At 41.4% G+C, this 22,384-nt stretch overlaps 1 protein-coding gene across 5 annotated transcripts in view; it reads right to left on the reverse strand.

The window, feature by feature from the left end:
* LOC102054530 (multidrug resistance-associated protein 1) overlaps positions 1 to 21,677 on the reverse strand; it is a 51,129-nt gene extending 29,452 nt beyond the window's left edge. For 2 of the 5 annotated variants that reach the window (XM_055701355.1, XM_055701354.1), the window contains exons 1-9: positions 21,435 to 21,677; positions 17,346 to 17,508; positions 16,351 to 16,429; positions 15,502 to 15,595; positions 8,726 to 8,787; positions 5,071 to 5,212; positions 3,565 to 3,722; positions 2,319 to 2,496; positions 503 to 757 (exon numbers count right to left, since the gene is read on the reverse strand). In XM_055701355.1, the coding sequence (XP_055557330.1) occupies positions 503 to 757; positions 2,319 to 2,496; positions 3,565 to 3,722; positions 5,071 to 5,212; positions 8,726 to 8,787; positions 15,502 to 15,595; positions 16,351 to 16,429; positions 17,346 to 17,508; positions 21,435 to 21,536 (1,233 nt within the window). In that variant the 5' untranslated portion in view covers positions 21,537 to 21,677. Of the gene's footprint in view, positions 1 to 502; positions 758 to 2,318; positions 2,497 to 3,564; positions 3,723 to 5,070; positions 5,213 to 8,725; positions 8,788 to 9,300; positions 9,511 to 10,178; positions 10,457 to 15,501; positions 15,596 to 16,350; positions 16,430 to 17,345; positions 17,509 to 19,164; positions 19,567 to 20,899 lie in introns of those variants that run through there. The other 3 variants (XM_027815241.2, XM_055701356.1, XM_055701357.1) reach the window with 3 other exon arrangements.
* Positions 21,678 to 22,384: the final 707 nt, after the last annotated feature.

Consider the following 22,384-nt stretch of genomic DNA (forward strand, 5'->3'; position numbering starts at 1 on the left):
AGTGCCAAGAGAACTGTAGCATCAGAGAAGCAGAAAAGAAGTAGGAACACATGCAACACCTCTATGGGAATTCCCATCATCTCAGGAGAACGTGCTAAATTTGAGTGAGCAGCTTAACCTGAGTAATAAAAGTGGAAGAGAGCCGTAATTCTAGAAAATCCCTTATTTAATGGAATAACTCATATAATATGGAAAAACATAGCCGTTTCCAAAATTTGAGTTATACAGTAATTCTTACTAATACAAAAGTATTGTTTCGGTATAATGAAAATTTAGCTATCCAACCTAAATACTAGTTTAGCTATCAAACATACGGCTTTCTTACTGCAGTTATGCTTCCCCCCTCAAAAAAAAACAGTTGCAGCTTGGTATTGCTTTTTCATTTTGAGTTTGATTTAGACGTACCAATATTATTTTATACATGCATAACCTAACCCCCCTCCTTCATTCCTCTATTATGACAGCTTATCCTCTCCTTACTATACTTATTTAAATATCTCACCTTCAGATTTTTTACTTTGGCTGCAATCTGTGCATTTACAGGTATAACCAAAAGGAGCAGCGCAACACCTGCCAGGACTGAGGGGCCAAGCTCTTTCCAGAGAAAGACGACAGCCATGACAATCTGAAAAGGCGCCGACCACAACAGGTTGATGTTTACAGTCATCTCCATGAGTTGCTGAGCATCTGCTGACATCAGGTTAACAATTTCCCCAGTCGTATAGTTTTGTCGTGAGGCATTTGCTAAAGTTAAGGCCTGCAACCAGAAAATACAGTGGTCACAAAAATCCACAGTTTTGATGGGTTTAGCCACCCGGGAGAAGCTAAAAGGGCAATAATTAGAGCAAAGCTGAGCTCAGTGAAACACACTTGCAACTCTTTATAGTAAATAAACAGGACAGCTTGGCACAAGAAGGGCTCAGCAAGGCCCAGCTTTGGCCTAGTTTAGAACCTCCCAGTGCAGGAGCCAACAGCAGGCTTCACTGCAACCACGTGTAACCTCAGTGTGGCAGGCAGACAGCACAAGTCTCAAGTGTCTCGGGACTGACACCCAGACAAACACACACGCACACACATGCTCTCCCCTCTCCCTCTGTGTTAGTGCCTCACAGTTCTCCACTGTGTCACCTGCAACTCCTGCATGTGACAGGACAGTGCTGCAGCAACTCATCTGACCACACACCCCACGCGCAAAGCACAAGCTGACGCAGCGTTCACTGCCCAGCTCAGAGAGAGGGAGAAGCTCTGTCTCTACCTTGTGGATGTGAAAGCTGGCCAGAAGCCATGCCCACCCCAACCGCAGCCTCTACTCCGCTGTTCGTGATCTGATGAACTGACACACCTTGATACGTAACTTGAGAGAATGAATTCCTTCAACTGATTTGCAATTTACAAGTAAAATTTCATGTACTGGTTCAGAAAATACCTGAGAAGTCTATGTCAAAAGATCAGTTTGACTCTCTTGAGAAAAGAGGCTGTATTTTAAATTAACAAAGATGGTAATTTATTTCAGATTTGTATTATTTTTTTGCTTCCTTAACTTGTGTTTCATAATTAAATACTGCAGTAAAAATACCAGCGTGCCATGATCGTAACACAGTAAACTAAAGGTGCAGCACGGAGAAACCAGCTTCATCTCATATGCTACGTATTAACAGTATAGTAAACATTTTTATGTTTTGCAGGTCAGACAGCTACTTTTACATTACTAGCACCTGTATTTCTTGTAGCTGATAATGCTGCCACCTCAGTATACATTGCTAAGGAGGGATAAGTTATAGATAGATTTCTACTATAGCTATCTTAAACATCTGAAGAATAACAAACCTACTGGGTACTCAACTCAACAGAAAACCAGCTTCACTAAAATCAGGTGGAAAATATCGGCCTCCAAAGGAGACAATCCAGCAAGCTTCAGCTTCTCATATTCACTACTAATAGATAGTAAAAACAGTGATCATGTATACCCTTACTTCTTCCCAGACATGCAACCTAGAAAGTTTTGCCAGTTTATTCAGTAAATTTGGACATTAACCCATAATCAAAATAGTAACAGTTCAGTTTCTACATGTATCTCCAATATTATGTCTGTACGGGTGGCTGACAATGTAATTTCAAGATTAGAGTATTACAATAGAAATGCTGCTGAAATTCGGAATTATTATAAATAAATCATAATGAAAATATAAAGTCAATCTGTTAGCCTGACACTGGTGTATAACATCCTGGCTTTTAATCATGCTGGTAAGCGTAATGTCTTTTAACACTGTATGTTTATTTCAGGTTTTGTTTTGAAAAGTAGAAGAATACATTATTACCTTTTTGTAGATGAGGCCAACAACTGCAGTCTTGATTTTGACTGCAGTTAGCATGTTGTTACGCTGATATAACTGATGGAGAAGAGTTTGTGAGAGACCTACAAAAAACAGGGCAATAGCATAGCCATATCCACTCTCATACGAACTTGGACGATTTTCCCTGACCATTATCATTGCTCTGAAAATGAAGGAAAATAAATTTTAAATTCTGTGCATTAAGTCACCAACTGACAATAAGAAGTGCAATAAACTGACATACTGGCAACTTGTTTAATTAAGTCAATTTTGGATCCAGATATGGTGGAAGGTCACAAAGAAATACAATGTTAAAAAAAGGCAGGTCTTATCTTTGTTTTCCAATTTGTTACCTTAGAAAAAATTCTCAAATACTATTCTAGACATCAGTGTGCTATTGCTGACTTCACAAGCAATGGAGTACAAATAAAGAATGGCATAAAAGGAAAAGAAAAAAAAAAAAAAAAAAAGAGGAAGATATTCATACTTGGAAAGGTTGTAACTACCAACCATGAAAGTTAGAGAGAAAAAAATCTAGAGGAAAATTCTTATTTTTGTGTAAGTAAGAGGTTATCTTAAATAACCAGCAACTATGATGCCTTTAAATGGATTTTATGGGTAACAATTTTTTTCAGGATTACACTGATTCAGGGTATAGTTTGGAGGTTAACAATAATTATGTTCATTAATCTTTTCTTTATAAACACACAGGTATTTGATAAATTCTTAACACCTCTGTGGTAAGCACAGTTTCTAAAAACCATTTCCATCAACCTTGTTAAATTAACAAATCATGTTACCAACAACATGATAAGAACAGTCACTGCAGTTTTCCATTAAATGCTGAAGGTATAGACTTTATTATATGCTTAAGTGTTGGGTTTTTTTAAATAGATGTGGAAAAATATTGACAAAAAAGCAGGGAAATTAAATATCTTGGTACTCCATTTTTCTTAACATTTGATTTCATATTAAAGTGTATTAAATGCTTAAATACAATACTGTGGAATGGTTTTGCCTCAGTCCGTTGGTTAAGAAATTCCTGATCTCTTTGAGTTTTCCCTCATTAGCACATTTTCAGATAATCACTGGGGCAGGTGGGGTTAGGACAGGGAAATAAAGTCTTTACACATCTAAGCTATTGTTCAGTTTGGTTTTGATACTGGTAACCCTTTAGCCTTATTATTACTGTTAGTGTCCAAATATAAAGTGAAACACATTAAAAACTTACTTCATTATTTGAGGACTCATGAAAGCCAGAATGTCAGCTGTAACTTTCAGAAATGCAACTTTAATCAATAAAAATTTAAATGTTTGCCATAATGGCAAAATCAAAGATGGTTTATGGAAATTTTTTTTCTTAAATAGCACTCTTTTGATGTAAGAAGCCTGCAAGATTACAAAAATATGTACAGAATTAAGAGAAAAAAATATTTTTTAACTTCACCCACATTTACGAATATAAAATATGTAACGCTAGAGTGTCCATCTAAAGCCATCACTGTACTTATGATCTGAAAAAGCGCATTTCCTACAGTTAGGAGAAAAGTTTTGGGGTAAGAAACAAAGTCTGGTTTTATTTATCCTGGCTAGCAGTCTTTCAGGAAAGGATAAATATAATTTCTAGGGCTGTCCCAAACACCCATGAAGATACTCAGAAAATAATTTAATCATCAAATGATTATCACAGGTCAAAAAAACTGTGTAGGAAACACAGAGGTAAGCTTCAACATAAATGCATTATCATTTATAGCAGGTTCACAGCAACTTTATATTTAAGATTGAATAACCCTTCTATTCTTTCAGAGTATTTTCAGTTGTCAAGTAACTATTTTCTCCAGTTTGAATTTATCTTAAACAATTGCAAATTTTTTTGAGTCCTTGTAAGAATAAAGGTAAACTTTCTTAATTACCAGAGTGATGAAGGACAGGATACTTTTTATATATTACTTGCATAATAAAAACAGTATCTGAATTAAAATTATCCGTATTGAAAAACACTTTGGCAAAAGGGTTGTGGTGTGTATACCATCAGTGGAAGAGAGGGCAAATCTATAAATAGCTAAGAAAAACACTGAAAAGATGCAGTAAGGTCAAACTCTGCAGAGCCCTCTTCTTAGTAAGTCATTAAAACCCAAAAACTACACTCTTGCTGGACTCAGAGGTTAGGTCCTCTCTCTTGTGAACTTCCTAACATCACAGAGCTCCTAGTGTACTTTAACTACAACAACAAAAAAATAACCGTGACTGAAACTGTCAAGGATTTACATGAAAATCACACAGGATAAGTCAAGCAAACCCCCCCAGATATCTGTAAAACTTAATATTGTTAAAATTAAAGAAAACTGAAGCCTGTTTTGTGCGTTCTGTAAGCCAGTTTCTACTGACAAGGAAGCTGAAATACAGATGCAAAGGTAAGACATGGGGAAACAGACAAGTTTAGAGAGAAATTAGTTGGACAAATGATAATTAATCACCAAAGTAAAAGTCATGGTAGACTCTCTATCAGTTGAAGTGTTAAAATGTAACCAGATATCTTTCTAAGAGGTAAGTTTGAACATAAACAATTTAGAAAAATCCTATAGCCACACTAGAGATCACTGATCACAACTCTGAGTGGCCTTTGTGATACACAAAACGTAGGCTGTTTAATAAACAAGATTATAAAAATCCTCTCCAGCTTCTAGACTCCTTAAAACTAGAAAAGGATATTGCCTATTGTCAGAATTATAGCTACCATGAATCCTGTGGTAGACTTCTGGATTTCTTTTCGCCATTGCTTTTCAAAGTTAGGACACACACTGTATGGTGAATCACTTTCATTCAGTTCAAATAGGTCATCCCTTTCCAATGGCTTCTTATAGCCTATAGATATTAGTCTGAAAGAAAGCAATAAATTTATACAGCAAGAAATACAGCAGCCAAACCAAGCAGAACTACTAACTCAAGAAGCTAATGATATAATTTAGTGTATATACATGAACTTTATAATCCCAATAACATATGCAATCCTCCAAAGACCACAAACTACAGTGGAACATACTTACAGTCACCTTAAATACTCTGAAATTCACCTGAAGTAAGAAGAGCCCAAGCAGATTGTCACATCTGAGCAGCAAATTCTGAGGAAACCTCAGAATCTGCCTACATTTATGATCCCATATTTCTTTACAGGAAAATACAATATTACATAAACAAATGCATAGCATCATTACACACTTACTATTGTGATCTGGAATGAAATACTTTTTCTATCACAGGACTGCATTATCATAGAATCATTGAGGTTGGAAAAGACCCTTAAGATCACCTAGTCCAACTGCTAACCTAACAGTACCAAGGCTAGGACTAAACAATTTCCCTAAGTCCCACATCTACCTGTCTTTTAGATACCTCCGGGGATGGTGACTCACTATGTTGCTAGTCATACTTGTTCAACCAAGGTAACATTAAACTTACGGGTTTCAGCACAAGTACAATGGAAGTTTCCTTACAGCAGATCTTCAGCTGTTAAAATTTTGTTTTTAAAAAGTGCTTTTACACACTTTAGTGTCAACAGAACCTAAAGATGCTCTTAAAAATGGCAAAATAGGGATGACTAATACAGTGAACATGAGGGAACTCTGAAAGAAAATTAGACCATGTGGAATTTTTGACAAGCATGTCAGATTTATGACAACTCAAACTGTGCCACACCATTTCTGAGGTGGGAAAAATGCAAAAGAATTAATGTTGACAATGTTCTCTAACTTACAGGAAGTCCCAAACACCTAGGAATCAACGAGAGACACATGCATAGATGGAGTGCGTGCCCTAATGCTTTCCAGCTGGTGGGAATTTCCTTCCCTGCTGCATGCAACACAAGCGCAGTGTCTGTCTTCTCCAGTGTGCACCTCCAGCATATTCCTCCTGTGCCATCAGCGCCAGCGCTGGCCCTGGGGCTAACGTGTGCCTCATCACAGGGCAGAAAATGACTCAGAAACACTTTTTTGCAGATTGTCATGTTCCTAGTGGGGGTGGACCTCATTATCCCCAAGAGCCACCCAAATATCTACTGAAACTGTAACATTGATAAAAAGTGAATTTGCTTGATAAATTAAGGCAAAAATAACATAGCTTCTCACTAAAAGTGCCACTTTTTGAGACAGATGAGGAAAGCAAGCCCATTGGTACTTGAGTGGGAACTGTTTAAGAATTCTGCATAACTCATCTCAATGCCAAAACTCACTGCTGCCAGAGGATAGATAGATCTACCAAATGCCCTCGGCACTGTAAGCTCCAGATTGCCTGAATTCCAAAGTAACATAATATAGCATTACGGGTTTATTATGTAACAATTAATTTGAGACTTCCTTATCTAGGCTGCAAGCACTTAAGGTAAGTATATATTAGCCATAATATATTGTGTTTGCTTGTGTGACTGCAAAGAGGGAACATATCTAATGTTCACAATATTAGTTCAGTTGAATCCAGTTATTTCATAGCCAAATAAGCTCTAAGCAGAACCAAAATCCTCCCCCCCCCTTTTTGTTAAACATTGTAGAATTTGTTAAAAAATGCAAAGGATAGCCTAGCTTGGACATATGGGCAAACAATGACATAATAAACACATAAATATCATGTAGAAGTGTTGCACTCAGTATGCTGCATAACTTTTCTAGAAAAACTGAAAATTTGTATTTATGGTGTAGACCATAAGGACTGGTAAATAAACAAAGCTACTCTGAAACTGACAAACTTCAAGGACCAGAGTTTAACTGAATACTCTGAATCTTTGAAACAATCTGATTGTTTTGTCTCAGCTTCTGAACAGCAAATACCATTTCCTTTCTTCCTTAGAATTAATAATATTGAATAAAGCAAGAAACAGTTATAATAGTTTCAATTTTTTTCCTCACTTCTAGATTTTTGAAGTGTGTATATATCTGATTCAAATGGTTTTTAAAGCAGAAAGAAAAATATTAAAAATTAGTAACGGTCACAAGACATAACACATGAAATTGTTTGAAATAACAACCAAAATACTAAGTGACAGGAAGCTGCATGAGTTGAGCTTTCAGTTCCTATTTTTCAGAATATTTTCCAAGAATCATTGTTGTTTATGAGCAGGTGTTCTACAGTAATAACATGTGCCTGCCATAAAAGAGGGAGAAAAATGAGCATGAAATTGGCTACTTGGAAAATACCTTCAATGTACTACTGAATATTTGTTCCTGGATATCTAGCAAATTTTTGTATCACTACATGGAGTATAAAGGAAACCTTATATTAATTTTTATCTACTGCCACTCTTTACACAGTCAGATAATAAATAAAAAAAGATAGCCTAATTTGTCTTTTTATATCCCACTGTCTAAAAATATTGTCTATTGTGACAAGAGAAGTGCCGGGTCCTGCAGCTGAGCAGTAACAACCCCACGCAACACTACAGGCTGGGGGCAGAGTGGCTGGGAAGCTGCCTGGTGGGAAAGGGCCTGGGGGTGCTGGTTGACAGCCGGCTGGGCATGAGCCAGCAGTGTGCCCAGGGGGCCAAGGAGGCCAACAGCAGCCTGGCTTGTGTCTGAAACAATGTGGCCAGCAGGACCAGGGCAGTGATTGTCCCCCTGTACTCAGCACTGATGAGGCTGCACCTCAAATCCTGCGTTCAGTTTGGAGCCCCCCACCACAAGAGGGACATTGAGGTGCTGGAGGGTGTCCAGAGAAGGGCAGTGAAGCTGGGGAAGGGTCTAGAAGTCTTATGAGGTGGAACTGGGGTTATTTAGTCTGGAGAAGAGAAGGCTCAAAGGGGGACCCTATTGCTCTCTACAACTGCCTGAAAGGAGGCTGTAGGCAGGTGGGGAGTACGTCTCTTCTTTCACACAAGTGACAGGACAAGAGGAAACAGCCTCAAGTTGTGCCAGGGGAAGTTTAGCTTGGATATTAGGAAAAATGTCTTCACTGAAAGGGTGGTCAAGCATTGGACCAGGCTGCCCAGGGAGGTGGTGGAATCACTATCCTTGGAGGCATTTAAAAAATGCGTAAATGTGGTGCTTAGGGACATGGTTTAGTGATGGACTTGGCACTCCTGGGTTAACACTTGCATGATCTCAAAGGTCTTTTCCAATCTAAACGATTCTATGATAAGAACATTGTGCTCAGTTATCAAAATATTAATGTTCTATATAATGCCATTAGATAACATACAAAATGACTGCTACTATGTATAAACAATACTCCATAAAATATTTGAGTATGAGGTCTAAAAGTTGTAAATTTTGATTTTTATACAAAAAGCTAACAGCAATCTCAGGCTTAGGCTTTGGCTCAAGCCAGAATCATGGTGTGAAATTTAAGTGGGTGCTCTGTAATTCTGTGAGCATCAATGAACATCAACAAGCAGTTTAAATTCTCACCTGCTAAACCAGGAATATGTTAATTTACTGAAGAAAAAAGCATTCTCTTCAGGGCTGCGTTTCTGTTTAGAAAAAAAAGGAAAAAGTATCAATGTTACTTGAAAGACTGGAAAAAAAGTTGGTTTGGGTTTTCCTTTTCTTTTACTAAACACGCAGGGTTTAGGAGCTATTTAATTCTGAGGTATAATAAGGTCTATACTTACACTTACTTGCCTGGTATCTTCTCCCACCAATACACTCTAACACAAGGTATGAAGAATGAGAGATCTACAGTCTTGTGACTAGATGAACAACTTAACTTGCTGTAAAAGGAGATGAACCACCACCTTGGCTTGATTTCAGTTTACACATAAACCTTGAGTATATCATACTCATACATGAGTATGATCATGCCAACAGTACAGCACAGGAGCTGAACTTGATGATCCTTATGGATCCCTTCCAACTTGAGATACTCTGATTCTGTGTCCAACACAAGCAAACCCCTCTTACACCTCTGACAGTTAAAATCCTGCAGTGTTACCCCCCTCCCCCATTTGAAAACCTAGCTATCGGAAGTTATCAACTGCTAATACCTAAAGAACAGCAAACTCCTTTCAGGCGCGGAGAGATGAAGTGCTACTAACAAGTTCTGTACACACAGATGAGGAGAAGAGCATGAGGCTGGTGCACTGCTGCCGATGTTGTAAGCCAGCGGAGGTAAGTGTAGCAGAGGCGAAGAAATACGAACTCTCTCACACTTCTCGAGGAATGTGAGTCCACACCCAAGACCGACCTCAGCACACCTAGGGAGTAAATTCTCCTCCTCAGTAGTTAACAGCTTTAAAATCGTTTCTAACCGACGATGCAGTTTCGGTGCCTTTCGGTAGGTGGTGGAACAAGCCCAGCTACCGAACCCCTGTGCGGCGGGCGCTGCCAGACCCTCGGTATTTTCCACAATTTTTCTCGTACTTTCAGTAAAAAGCCAAATAACTAAACGATAACCCAAGAAACAAATACAAAACAGTACGTACGCCCTCCCGCTCCAACACCCCCCCGCCTGGGCACCCGCTCGCCCCACTGCCGGTGTCCGCTCGCCACGGCCGCGATGGTGACACCCGCGCAGCGCTGCTGGCTTAACTGTCGCCTTTTACTAGTGCTATCGAAGGGCACAGCAGAATCGTGGTCACAAACACGCCCTGCTTAAATCCTACTCCTATCTGTGGCAAAGTTCCTATTCCCTCCAGAAAAGAACAAGACGTACTGAACAAACCCCTGTTCCCCTCCTCACGAACCGAGGCCACACCCGGGGCGTACTGTCACCTGCGGGGGTTTGGCACACCCCGAGCACGAATCCTACACTACGCCCCACCGGCTCCGAAGCAGGCCCCCGCCGGGGGAGCAGCAGCCCCGGGCGGCAGGTACCCCCGCCCCCCCGGGACCGCCCCCTCCCTCCGCCCCCACGCGCTCTCACCTGCGCGCTGCCGGGACGCGGGTGCCGGTAGGAGCCGCCGCGCTTCCCGCGGGAGGCGGCCATGGCTCCCTGCGGCGGCGGCCACCGGCTTAGCGGCTGCCCCGCGGGAGGGGCCGTCGGGGGAGCTGGGGCCCGGCCCTCCTCCCCCCGCAGCCGGCGAGGCCCGTGGAGCGGCCCGGCCGCAGAGCCGGCGGCGAAGGCGCTGTGCGCGCAGAGCGGCACCTGCTGCCGCCGAGGCGGGCGGCCCGGTGGGCGGTGGGCCCGCTGCGAGCCGTGCCGGCGGGCAGCGCCGCGGCAGACTGAGGGGGCGGCCTGCGGCGGTGTCTGTGCGTCCTGTCTTGTGACTGTCTTGTGTAAAAACCCTTGGTTTTCCCCTTCCCGCTAGCTGCCCGCTGGATGTCTGCTACCAGCACTTCATCCGTGTGTCAGAACGTGCCAAATCAACCGCCCTTGCTTAGCAGTGGGCCCACAGCGAGCCCTGGCACCAGCCATGACCCACAGTGCCGGCGGGTCGCTGCAGGCCGTGGCTGCCCCACACATCCAGCTCAAAACACCCTTGGACAAAACCGAGGAAGCCCATGTGTGCTGTGGGGCCGGCAGCTGAAACTGGCCTGTCCCTGGCCGATGCTGTAGCACTGGGAACACTGGCAGAGTGTGGACCACATCAGCAAGCTTTGACCTTTCTTATTTACCAATACATTTTAGTATTTGCTTTTTGGAGGATTCATACAGCTTGCTCGCTAGTATTTAGGTGTAGAGGTAGGAAGGAGTGAACCTATAATAGCAATTTCCATTGCTGTAGTTTTCTTCTTGAACATAAAGTTTTTTGAAGTTACTAAAGATCAGTATCTTGATTTTTTACTCTTTAGTTAATATCGCACCTCCCCTTTGGCTGTTGTTGACCTGGCACGTTGCCACCTTAAATGAGAATGCATCACTGACCACAGCGATGCTGATTTGTCCCACGTTTGGGAGATTGTAACGGAACTAACCATGCACTGTGTTCCCTGTGATACATACATACAGAGAAACAAGTATAAATGCAAGACCTTGTGACAGCAGGGAAAGCAAAGTCCTGCGGCAGGCTAGTAGCATGGGAAGTGAAAGACCAGGGCAAAATAACAATAATTTCAAATCACAACTAACATAGAAAACATTAATTTCATATTCACAAAGATTTTTTAAAGTGACTGAAACAGATAGGGGTTTGAGGCCAAATTCAAATGTTTTAGCGTTTTTTTTCCAGTATTTTATTTCCTAAACATGGTGAGAATGTGGTTAAAGTATCAACAGGGCCCTCACTAAAGTGCTGTCTTAAGTTACAGATGTGCAAAAGAAATTTTGTTACAGCTGAAGTAACTTAAGCACATTGCCACATTCCCAGCTTTTCTGCATTTAACACCCCGATGAGTTTTAGGTAAACGGATATTGAGAGGTGTTAAAATCCGTACATCCCTCAGGAAAAAAAGAAAAAAAAGACTGGGAAGAAAGAGAGTAAGAAAAATTGTTTCTTTAGAAGAACTGTATTGATATTTTACCAGCCATATGCAATATGATCCTCCTTGACATTCCTTTTGTAGAGTGTAATTGCATAAAACAGATTATCTTACTATCCACTAGGGAAGTCTGGAAGGACACATTAGCGTAGACCTGACTAAGCATCTCTTCCTGTTGGCTAACTCTAGTTTGGGCATGTGTTTTCTCTTCCATTTGATGAACTTCACTTATAACTTAAGCTACTGTTAACATTCTTCCTCTGCTTGATTAAATTTCTTTAACATAGGGAACAGGTTTAAAGAACTCCAGTGTATTTGTTAACTTTTTCCATTATTGCGGGAACTTTTGTGATCAGTGACCTACTGGTATAATGTCAGCATTGTATCTTCCAACAGAAGTTAGATTATGTCTACATAGCTTAGTCTTGAAGATACTAGTGGGGAAAAAATGGGAAAAAAATGAAAAAGGGGCACATGTTTGTGTGGAAGGGTAGAGAAGAAAAGGATGGGGCAGACTTCTCAAGTTTCTTAAAACATAAGGTATAAATCTTACTTAAGGCACAACTCTTTGTTACCCCAAGTTCTTTCTAGAGAAGATTGAATGCAGTTGCTGATGTCATTTCGTGGTTGCCATCCTGTGGCGTTATAGGAATGTCTCTTAGGCTAAAGAAGTAATCCCTTTGGAAAGTTAAAAGCAGCATCTAGAGAAAGTGATTTTATTAGCTGTGATTTATCTTATTCAACAAAAGAGAAATCATTGCAAACTTAATGTTCTTCCACTTCTGAAACTCATTTGGGCTTGTAAAACACATCACCTTTAAACCAGTAAACTTGGATATTCTTTCTCAACACCAGCGTAAGGATGAAAAGTATTCCTTTCAAGCAACCAATATTGTAACCAATAAAACTGAGTTTAATAAAACCAAAATCCCTTTTTTCTTAACACACACTCATTTGAGTATTGACATTGCAGTTATGTGCATTTGCACTATTTTACCTCAAATTTATTACTGGAAAAAAACAGTCCCAACAACCATACAAGGGTGATCCTATCTGAAAGTAACAACAGAGCTAAATCAGAAAAAAAGTTACAGGTGTTGATACTTCAGTGATGAGTACATCTCATTTACAATTTCTAGCCTTCTCACCTCTTCAAATGGCTCCAGAAAATTTTTACACCATTCACAAAAATACATTCTGTAAGTGATAATGATACATATGCTTCATGAGTGGCTGTAATTATGTATTTTCATACAGTCCTATGTTAGTGAAATAAAGGCCTTCCATGCTTCCTGCGGGGGGGGTGGGGATGGGATATGAACAGGACACCAACAAGGTTTTTTCCTTTATTAGGAAAACTTTAGCTTCTTAAACATTTCCTATACCTTAAATAGTACTTTCCTTTTTAAATAGGTTGAGACTAAATAAAGTATCAGTATACTTTATGCAGAACACATTTCAAAAATAATATGGATCTTGAACATTCCTTTTTTAATAAAGTGCAAAGATGAAAGATTATATTTATCTCAAATAAAAATAGCAAATAATGAAAAAAGATTAATCCAGTTACACAGTATTAATGCGCCTTTTTCTTAGTTTTGCACTTCTTGTATTTTTGGTCACGCTCTCTTTGTTTCATTTTGTCATCCTCAACACTAGTGTCACTGTCACAACTTTGCTGTTCTCTCTTTCTTTTAGAGGTGCCTTCATCCACCTGGTGCACTTGACTGTCACTTGCATGTGGCAGGGCCAATTCAAAAGAACTCTGTGCAGACTTAAAATTTGCAGCTTGATTCTGATTGGGAGAAAAGTATAAATTTGAAGGCAGTAGTGGAGTCATCTGATAGTAAGGAAATTGTTGACCCATTGGACTCTGTACTGCATACTGCTGTGCTAAAAAATGGTTCATCTAGAGAAACAGAAATCTGAGTTGTTAACACTGTAAATGAGGAAGTTCTGAAGAATTTAAATTTGCATGCATTATGGCTTATACAATGAAAATACCAGTAAGTTATAAAATAACACAGAATGTTTGAGAATAAAGCTTTTATGTTTTATTATATCAACTAGTATAGCTGGAAAAAAGTAGACAATTTTTTCATGGCAAAGTTAGAACAGTGACATAATCCAATTTAAGATTAACCTGCTAGTTACTCGTTGTGTAAGGTAATCAAACGGCATTCCTTTCAATTCTACATCTATGTATTTTATAAACATTTGTAACTGCAGCACCTACTGTTAATGTAAAGACATAGACGTCTGCAATTTTTTTTTAACCTGGGTAAACTAATTTTAATATGGAACAAGGCATTCCAACAAGGTTTAGTGAATCCATAAATCAAAGCACATGGGACAACACAGTAAGTGCCCAGCTTATTGCTGCAGTCCCTAAGTATCCCAAGAGTACCTCTCATACAAAATGCACAGCCTAAATACAGGCATAGAATTACAAAGGTCAGGAAAGATCAGCTTTCTACCGACAGACAGTAATGAGAGTGACGGGGAGCATCTCTGAGTATGTTGTATGAGCAGGCAGACTGCGAGTGAGTTACCTGCTGGGCTAACCCAAATAATGGTGAGGTAGATGTGTGAAGGCACACTGTGACAGTATCACTTCCTGCTGAGGCTGCAACAATCTATCACTGCAGACATACTGCATCCCTTCTAGCAGTCAGAAAAAGGGATGAAGTTGGTTGTGTGTGCTGGTCTGCTGCGTTTGGTCTCTCAGTGTTGATGTAGTGCATTGTTAGTGAGGAGTGGGTTCACTGGCGAGCACAGTGGGGGAGAGGGTACACTCCCAAGCTTTCCAGCCACTGTGGAGATGGGAGAGTTTGTGCTAGCACCAGCTCCTCTCCGAGGGCACAGCCTGGGAAGAGGGGAGGCAGGCCACCGCCACACCTGTGCAACACAGAATAGACCTTCTCCATTTTCCTGCTGGGACTGCAGCTAGCAAGAGTAATCTGTCCAGACTTCATCCCTTCCACAGTTACAAAGGGCTGGCCATTCCCCAGTCAGACTGGGTGGCAGCAGTATTGTCCACAGCTGTACCTCACATTAAATGCTGGGTTTCTTCAGTCTTACCAATCCATACTCATCAGATTCAGAAGCTTCATGATGTGTTTGCTGAGTAGGGCTTGGCCCACAGGTTGCCATCTGAAGAGACCAGTTCCCTTGCCTTGTGGAGTACCTCAGACAAAAGATAGGAGGACAAGAATGGCCAGGTGTGATGGGGTCTGTTAGAGGGTAAGTGGGATATGGGTTCTTGCCATCTACTGCTGTGAAAGTAAATCACGAATGTGAAAACTGCAGGGGCATGTAAAGGTCCAGGCCAGAAACCCTCAAACTGCTGTTGCCCTAACCTGGGCAGTGGTGATTTGTTGGGTACGTTTAGGTTTGGTTTTAGGACATTTCAAACTTTCGCTGGGAAATTCTGAGTAGAAGAGCTAAAAGGTTCCTTGACTGAATTAGCTGTATATGAAGAAGCTATTGCTTGCATGGTTTCAGTTTTACTAGGTTAGCTTGTCTCATCAAGGCAATTTGATTTGGAACACAGTACAGGAGAGAGCTCCGTCTGTAGACTTCGACATTTCTAGCCTTCCTAAGATATATACCGTTAAGACATTCCTGGAGTAAGAAAACAGTTTGGTTTGGTAGATCCCCTGTTACAGTACCCTTAAGTGCTAAAATCAATAGACCTAACACCATAAATGTTAGCAGCCTAAACTACATTTTGAGACATTAAATAAGGCACCATTGTTTGCAGAAATGCAGAACACAATCAACTTCATAAAAAGCTGCCAAATTTTAAACTTTTAACACAAACTCACCATCTTTTGAAAGCCTGAGTATTCGTGAGGTAAACTATTGTTCTCTGGAAAAGGAGTAACAGGAAATGGAGGATTTCCATAAGGCTCTTGACACCTAGGAAGAACAAGCAAACGTACAAATACTAGAGGTCCACCACATACTGCTTACCAGAGTGCTGAGACTTAACTCTGGGGCTATAATGAGAATATCCAAGAGGAGAATTGAGATATTAACAACTGCAACCATGAAAAAAACTGATAAAACAAGGAAAATACACCCAAAGGCTCAATTAATGAGCAATCCTCACAGGTACTTAAGTGCAGATGCAAGAGTTCTGGATTTTTACCATGGGACTTTAGCTTCCATAGACAGTTCTGTCACATTTGTACATAAAAACATTGAAACATTGGAAAATACTGAATCCAAGATCCAAGGTGTTCAGACTTCCATTATAACAGGTTTATAACTCTGTATTCATATGTGCATGACAGCTGCTTGCACATATACATACAAAAAACACAGATATAAACTCAGTGGTGTTTGAAAAGATTATTTCCATTGTCATGTTCCCGCCCCCCCCCAGCTACAAGCTCTCTTAGCACAAAACCCGTATTTCAGTATTTTCTCATAGTCCTCTATCTTGCAGAAACAAATAAAGAATGGGACAATCAAGCTAAATGAACCTCTGACAAGCTAAACAACTAAACATTAAAATTAACTACAGCCTGTTGCAAGACATCAGTAAGTATGCAATTAAAGCATGCAACAGCTGTTTTAATGAAAAGCCTGAAGATTGGTCTACCACATCAGCTCATTTTCTTAATAGGATATTTAAAAAATTATAATCATTCACAGGTGATCTTTGTTACCTATACGAAGGTGAATATAAGTCAATAGAGTTCTCAAAACCATGTGTAGGGCTGTTTAGTTCTGATGAGTGAGAACTCCCTGTAAATAAGACAAGAGCATAATGACTATTCAGTTACAATTGTTCAATTAACAAGTTAAAAACACAGAAAGTGTTCTGTGTCACCTGTAGTGTGCTAGTATATCTAAGGTAGTATATAAAGGTAAGGTGCCATTTTATTGTAGGTGATCTATAGAATAATTTTAATAATTGCAAACATTCATTTATCATTTATTCACTTACAGAAGCATAAATCAGAGCTGTTGAAGTAAAAGAATAGTTCCCATTCAGTTACAGGCACAGGAGATGCTTCTGATTTTAGGAACCTCACCCATTCCACTTAAACCCAGCAACTGCTCTGTACAGCCTGTGAAGGAGCAGCAGAGTGCACAGCAGTACACGAGTCTTTAATGTTTGGGTTGCAAACACTGCCCAATTATTAGCTAGCTAGAAAGTTTATTTTCATAAACATAACATGAAGAATGTGCCTCTGATTTGACTGTACTTTTTGATTACAATCCCTTCCTGTTAAAACAGCTCAAATAATTCTGTGGCTTTAGTATAAAAACTATCAAACAGCTTGATAGTTGCTGCACTTACCGAATCAAATTTTCCTGCCAGAGTACAGATTCAAGCTACACCCCGATTCCTAAATGTAATCTGGTGTGAAAATCTATGCTGCTGTATTTTCCATACAGTGTGGTCTGAGCTGGCTTGCAAGTTATGCTGTCCTGAACCAATGTACTGTATTCTCTTTGTAAACAAAAAAATGCAAAGATTGAATCCTTCCCTATGCAAAAGCCACAAGAAGTTTTTGTTTCTTAAAAAAAAAATTAAGTGCAATTTGTTCCAACTATAAATCTTCATCTTTTTAAAATCCTGTAGGATTCAAAAATAGTAATTAAAACCCAAAAATTTACAAAGACATAAATAAATCATTGACACTACTAAACATACCAAACCGATACTGCACTTTAATTGGTCTTCCATACAAACGGATTCCATTCAGCAAAGCTATTGCATAAGGCACTGATTCTTTGTGCTTAAAGCAGACAAATCCAAAAGACTTAGGTTTTCCTTCTTTGTCTTTACAAATTGTCACTTTGGTTAATGGTCCGGCCTGAAAGAAATTTGTATTATTTTCTCACAGAAATTAACAGAGATTGACACTTTGTTCTATGTTGAATATTTCAGGATGTGTATTTTGCCAGTCAGAGAGAGTGTAAGTTTCTCACTGTAAGAATCTTTACCTAATTTTGAAAACGTCTCTCCACATTCCCCAAGCTCAAATTCTGAGCCTTCTACAAACAAAAATCAGCTCCACAAATGTTAAAAAGGAACTAAAGCATCACTCTGTAAGTGATGTTTAGTTTTTAATAATCAGATTTTTTAATTATTCTTTTTAAAGTATAACGATGATAGCTGCTAAGGGGGAAGACTACTTTATGGACTCCATAGCAAAAGTTATCTTACGCATGTACAGCTGCTAGTACAATTATTGCACAGGTTTTTTGTACGGCTAACATAAAAAAGCAAATTGATAATATCAGCTGTGTAAAAATGACCTACCCTATTAAAATGCATCTATTTTACTCTTCCTTAAATTCCTAAAATAGGCAGCATCAACACTGTGGGAAAGCACATCTGAATAGAGTAGTGCTTCCAGAACTACCACAAAAAGTTTTCTGTACTGCCTGGCCCTCATCACAACCGCATGGCAAGGAATCAAGAGACCCTATCATCTATCTCATCAGCGATAACATACCGTTTCTGTCCCATCCCACCCCCTAACCCCCCCAAAAAAAGCTCCCCCAAACCCCACCAAAAGAAAACTCCAAACCACACCCTTTGGCTGAAATATCTTCACTGAAGAGTTCCATTTTAATCCTTGCATAGTACATCTAGAACCAAATCAAAGTAGTGATATTCCACAAATACTGGCTCCACTTCCGAAGAAACTGTCATGTTCATAATAGATATCAAAGATGATGAATCTTCTCTACACAAGACTGAATCAGTGTATTAGTCACCAAATGAACACTTTCTCATCAAAACAAACTGTGCATCTACATGGCTGATTTAACAGAGTGAAAGTAAGTGGCCAACAGCTACCTCCTGCCACAGCTCAGGAGTGTTAAAGACGCAACAACTTACACTAGGTGGATATAATATCCAGATAAGCAATGAATGGAACATAAGTGACAAAAAAATTAATCAGTAAAAAAATTACTGTCTAAATTACTGTAGTAGATTAATTCACTGTTCTGAATAAAAAGACAGCACTCATTGGTAGAACTGGCTTCTGTTACTACTACTGATAAATACACTGTACTTTTCAGTAGAAGTCACTCAGGAGTCATCTATAGCTTCAGGCAAATACAAGCTAACTCACAGCAGCTTTGAAGCAATTAAACAGTATAAACAGTTAAACATTCAAAAAAACCAACACACAGCATATGCTCAGATGAAGAAAATAAACAATATAAAGTAATCTACTATTCTGCATTTTCAATGATTACTGTCAAACAAATCTGCAGTTTGTCTGCTGTGAGCATTTAGTGATGATGTGGAACCATCTCCCTTCTTATACCCTCAGACTGAAGATACTGAGAATTGTCATCTGTGATAATGTCTAATTGCTGTATGCTTTTGCCAGCTGTGTACAAACTAATCCTCAATTAAATATGATGCTTTTGCTGAAAAATAAAACACACCCCACCCCCCATAAAAGCAGGGAAGTCATATAGACAAACACAAAGAATCAAAAATAATGTACCATTTTTTATTATTGGTGCAGGTGATCAGGCTATACAGCAATGGATACTACCTAGGTTGTCCTGTGCAGGAATCTTCAAAATGTTGATCTTGTCTTTCCAAATATCTTGAAGTTCGCTGGTTTTTTTTGTTTGGTTTTCTTTTGTTTTGTGTTTTTTGGGGGGAGAGTTTGTTTGTTTGTTTTTAAAGGGATTTCAGTAAGATTCTGAACATGTCTGGTTTTGCTTCAGTTGGCTCCTTAAGGCATTTTTGTTGTTGTCCTGCTCTACACTGCAGGTTTAAAAGAAATTACACATACCCAGTCTTCTGATTATTTGCCTAACGAGGCAGATCTGGTTCCTCAAGAACTAGAAGCAACACACTCAAGTCCTTTGCAGATCAGTTTTTTAAATATGTAGTCTTCCTGTTCATAAATAAAAATATTAACAGTTTAGAAGTAATAATAGGTACTTGCTTATAATTTGATGAGGGAAATAGTACAGGTCAGGCAAAACTGCATCTTTAGGACTATGACACAGCAGGAATATAGAACTGTATACTTTTCAAGAAAGGACAATACTGCCATGAGAAGCATAAGCTGTTGCAGCAAAAGACAGAGAAACCTGAGTGAGAACAAGACGATTAGAAAGAAAACCATAAGTAGGTGTTACTGGGATGACCTAAAGACCCAGGTAAGTGTCAGCAGTTGGATGACTGCTGCAGATTATGCAGAGTCTGGCAAAACTGCATTCTGAGAACATCCACTTTTCTCACTTTTGTAACACAAGATATATGGTATTACTCATGTCCCCTGGTAAGATAAGCTTTCTTAACCTAATATTTAGTTTAACAGACGACTGCATAGAAAATAAGGAGGTGAGGTGGGGAAGAAGAAGAAACAACTGTTTCTCAGCCAGTTTTAGGGAAAAGTTAAAAACTGAAACTTAGGAAGAGATGGCAACAGCTAAAAACCCTAAGGACTAAAATATACCAGACAGAAAGGCCTTTTGATGCAAATGGGGTAGCACGCTGAGGTCTTGCCTGTATCAGATTATAAATATCAGATTAATCAGTGGAATAAAACTGGTGAGTAGAAATAGTTCCATTTAGCAAATGAAATAGGAAGAGAACAGATTATTCTGCCCACCTCGGTTTTTGCACTCTTTATTTTGCAAACTCACCAGAAGGAAGCAAGGTTCATTCTGAGACTGGGGAGAAATTAGTGGACTGGTAGAAGCAAGTTTGTCACCATGCTATCATCTAAACTGTCTGGGTCAGAGTCAGGGACTTTTTAGCTTGACAGAGGATGACTGGATCACACCAGGAGGGAAAAAAAAAACCCACCCAAACCCCAAAACACACCATGAACAAATTCAGGAAAAGCCCCAAATCAGCAACTACTGTCAATAAATCTTGTCACTTGAAGCTTGCATTAGTGATAGAATGGTCCCTCCCCTCCTTTTTTCCTGCTTTCCAGTTAATAAGCCTGGCTTAGCCAGAGATGTTGTCAAAGTGAGAGCAGAACTGAAGCCCAGTCAGTGTCATTAACGTTTGCTGTCTTTGCTGTTTTCTTTCCTCCTTGGCATACCTTATTTCCAAAGAAAGAGAATTAAGCTTAGGTTTGAAAGGTCCAGCTGCTTAGAAACTTCCCAGCACCTCCACGAAAATCTCACCGATGGAATTTCTAGTATCTTCTCAAGCATTAAAACATAAAAATATTTTGATACAAAGGTCATTTATAGGTGGAAGAGCCCCACCTGCGGACAGATCATTCCTACTGCCTCTCGTGCTCTGTTAATGACTTGCAAACCTGCTCCACGCATTTTCAGGTTTTACACTAACTTCTCTTAATCAAATTATTGATCAAAAATTTCTTCCCCTGAACATATTTAAAATTTTTTAAAAAGATTTTTTCCTTGGGGATTTTAAAAACAATTTCAAACCGTTTAGCTTCCTCAATAACTTGGGGCCCGTCTGCGGCACCACAACTTGCACAACCGGGAGGGAACAAAACCGAGGCAGGGGAGACGGGCGGGACGGCGCGGCTCCCGCCCGCTGCGCACCGAGGCGGCCACCAGGCCCAGCGCCCGCAGCGCTCCTGCCCGCCCCGGCCGCCGGCTGCGCGCCTCCCGGCCGCCCGCAGCGCTTCGCCCCGGCGGCCGCTCGCCGCAGGCCGGGGCCTCGCCTCACCCCTGCCCGGCCCCGGGAACAACAGGGCCGCCGCGCCCGGCTGGGGCTCGCCGAGGCCTCCGCCCTGCGGCCCCGTCCCGCCCCTGGGAGCCCGGCCTCCACCTGCAGGAAGAGCTCGTAGAGAATCTCCTCCCGCACGCGGCTCTCCAGGTTCCCCACGAACAGCGTTCGGTCCGCCTCCTCGCACCGCCCCGGTGAGGACATGGCGGCGCCGCCGCCGCCGGCTCCCACCGCGGGAGGGCTCGGGCGAAACGGCCCCGCTGCCGTAAAGCGCCGCGCCGCGCCGCGCGACGGGGCGCGCTGCTCGGGGGCGGCTCGGTGTCCTAGCAACGCGAGCGCGCGGGAGCGCGGGCGGGTGCCGCGGCGCTGCGTGCGAGGGGCGGGCGGGGCCGTGGGGGGACGGGCGGGGCCGTGGGGGGACGGGCGGGGCCGTGGGGGGACGGGCGGGGCCGTGGGGGGACGGGCGGGGCCGTGGGGGGACGGGCGGGGCCGTGGGGGCTGCCGTTGGCCTCACGGCGGGCTGGGGAGGCGCTGAGCCGGCGGCCAGTTGCTGCCAGGGTGGGCAGGCACCCTCTGTGGGGGCCTTCAACGTTGTTAGGCGCTTATTTCAATTTTTTTTTCTTCTTTTTTTGTTGTTGTCAGACGTACGGAAACACGGCCTCGCCCCGGAGGGTTTCCTTCCCGCCTGGGTGAGGCCGCGGGCGAGCGGCGAGGACGGAGCAGGGGCCGGTGTGGCCGCCGGGCCAGGAGCCGCAGCCGCTGGGCCCTGCCTGCCCCCGGCAGGGCCCCTGCGGGGCCTTGGGAGCCTGCAGGGCCCTGGAGGGATCTGGGCATCCCTGCGGTGAAGCGTTGTGGTAGTTACTAGTAAGAGATACGTGTAGAGTGTCAGATGGTGTACGGTTCGCAGTGTTCCAAAGGGAACTGGGATAGGATTGCAGCCTTCAAAGTTGAAGTTATACCTGCCTCTTGACCCGTTGTTGCAGGGTTCCTGCAAACTGGTTTCCAGCATGTACGTTTACTGTTCAGTATCTATTTTTTTTAAAGTGTTGTTT

The sequence above is a fragment of the Falco cherrug genome, chromosome 2 (assembly GCF_023634085.1).
Source record: "Falco cherrug isolate bFalChe1 chromosome 2, bFalChe1.pri, whole genome shotgun sequence".
Taxonomy (NCBI): domain Eukaryota; kingdom Metazoa; phylum Chordata; class Aves; order Falconiformes; family Falconidae; genus Falco; species Falco cherrug.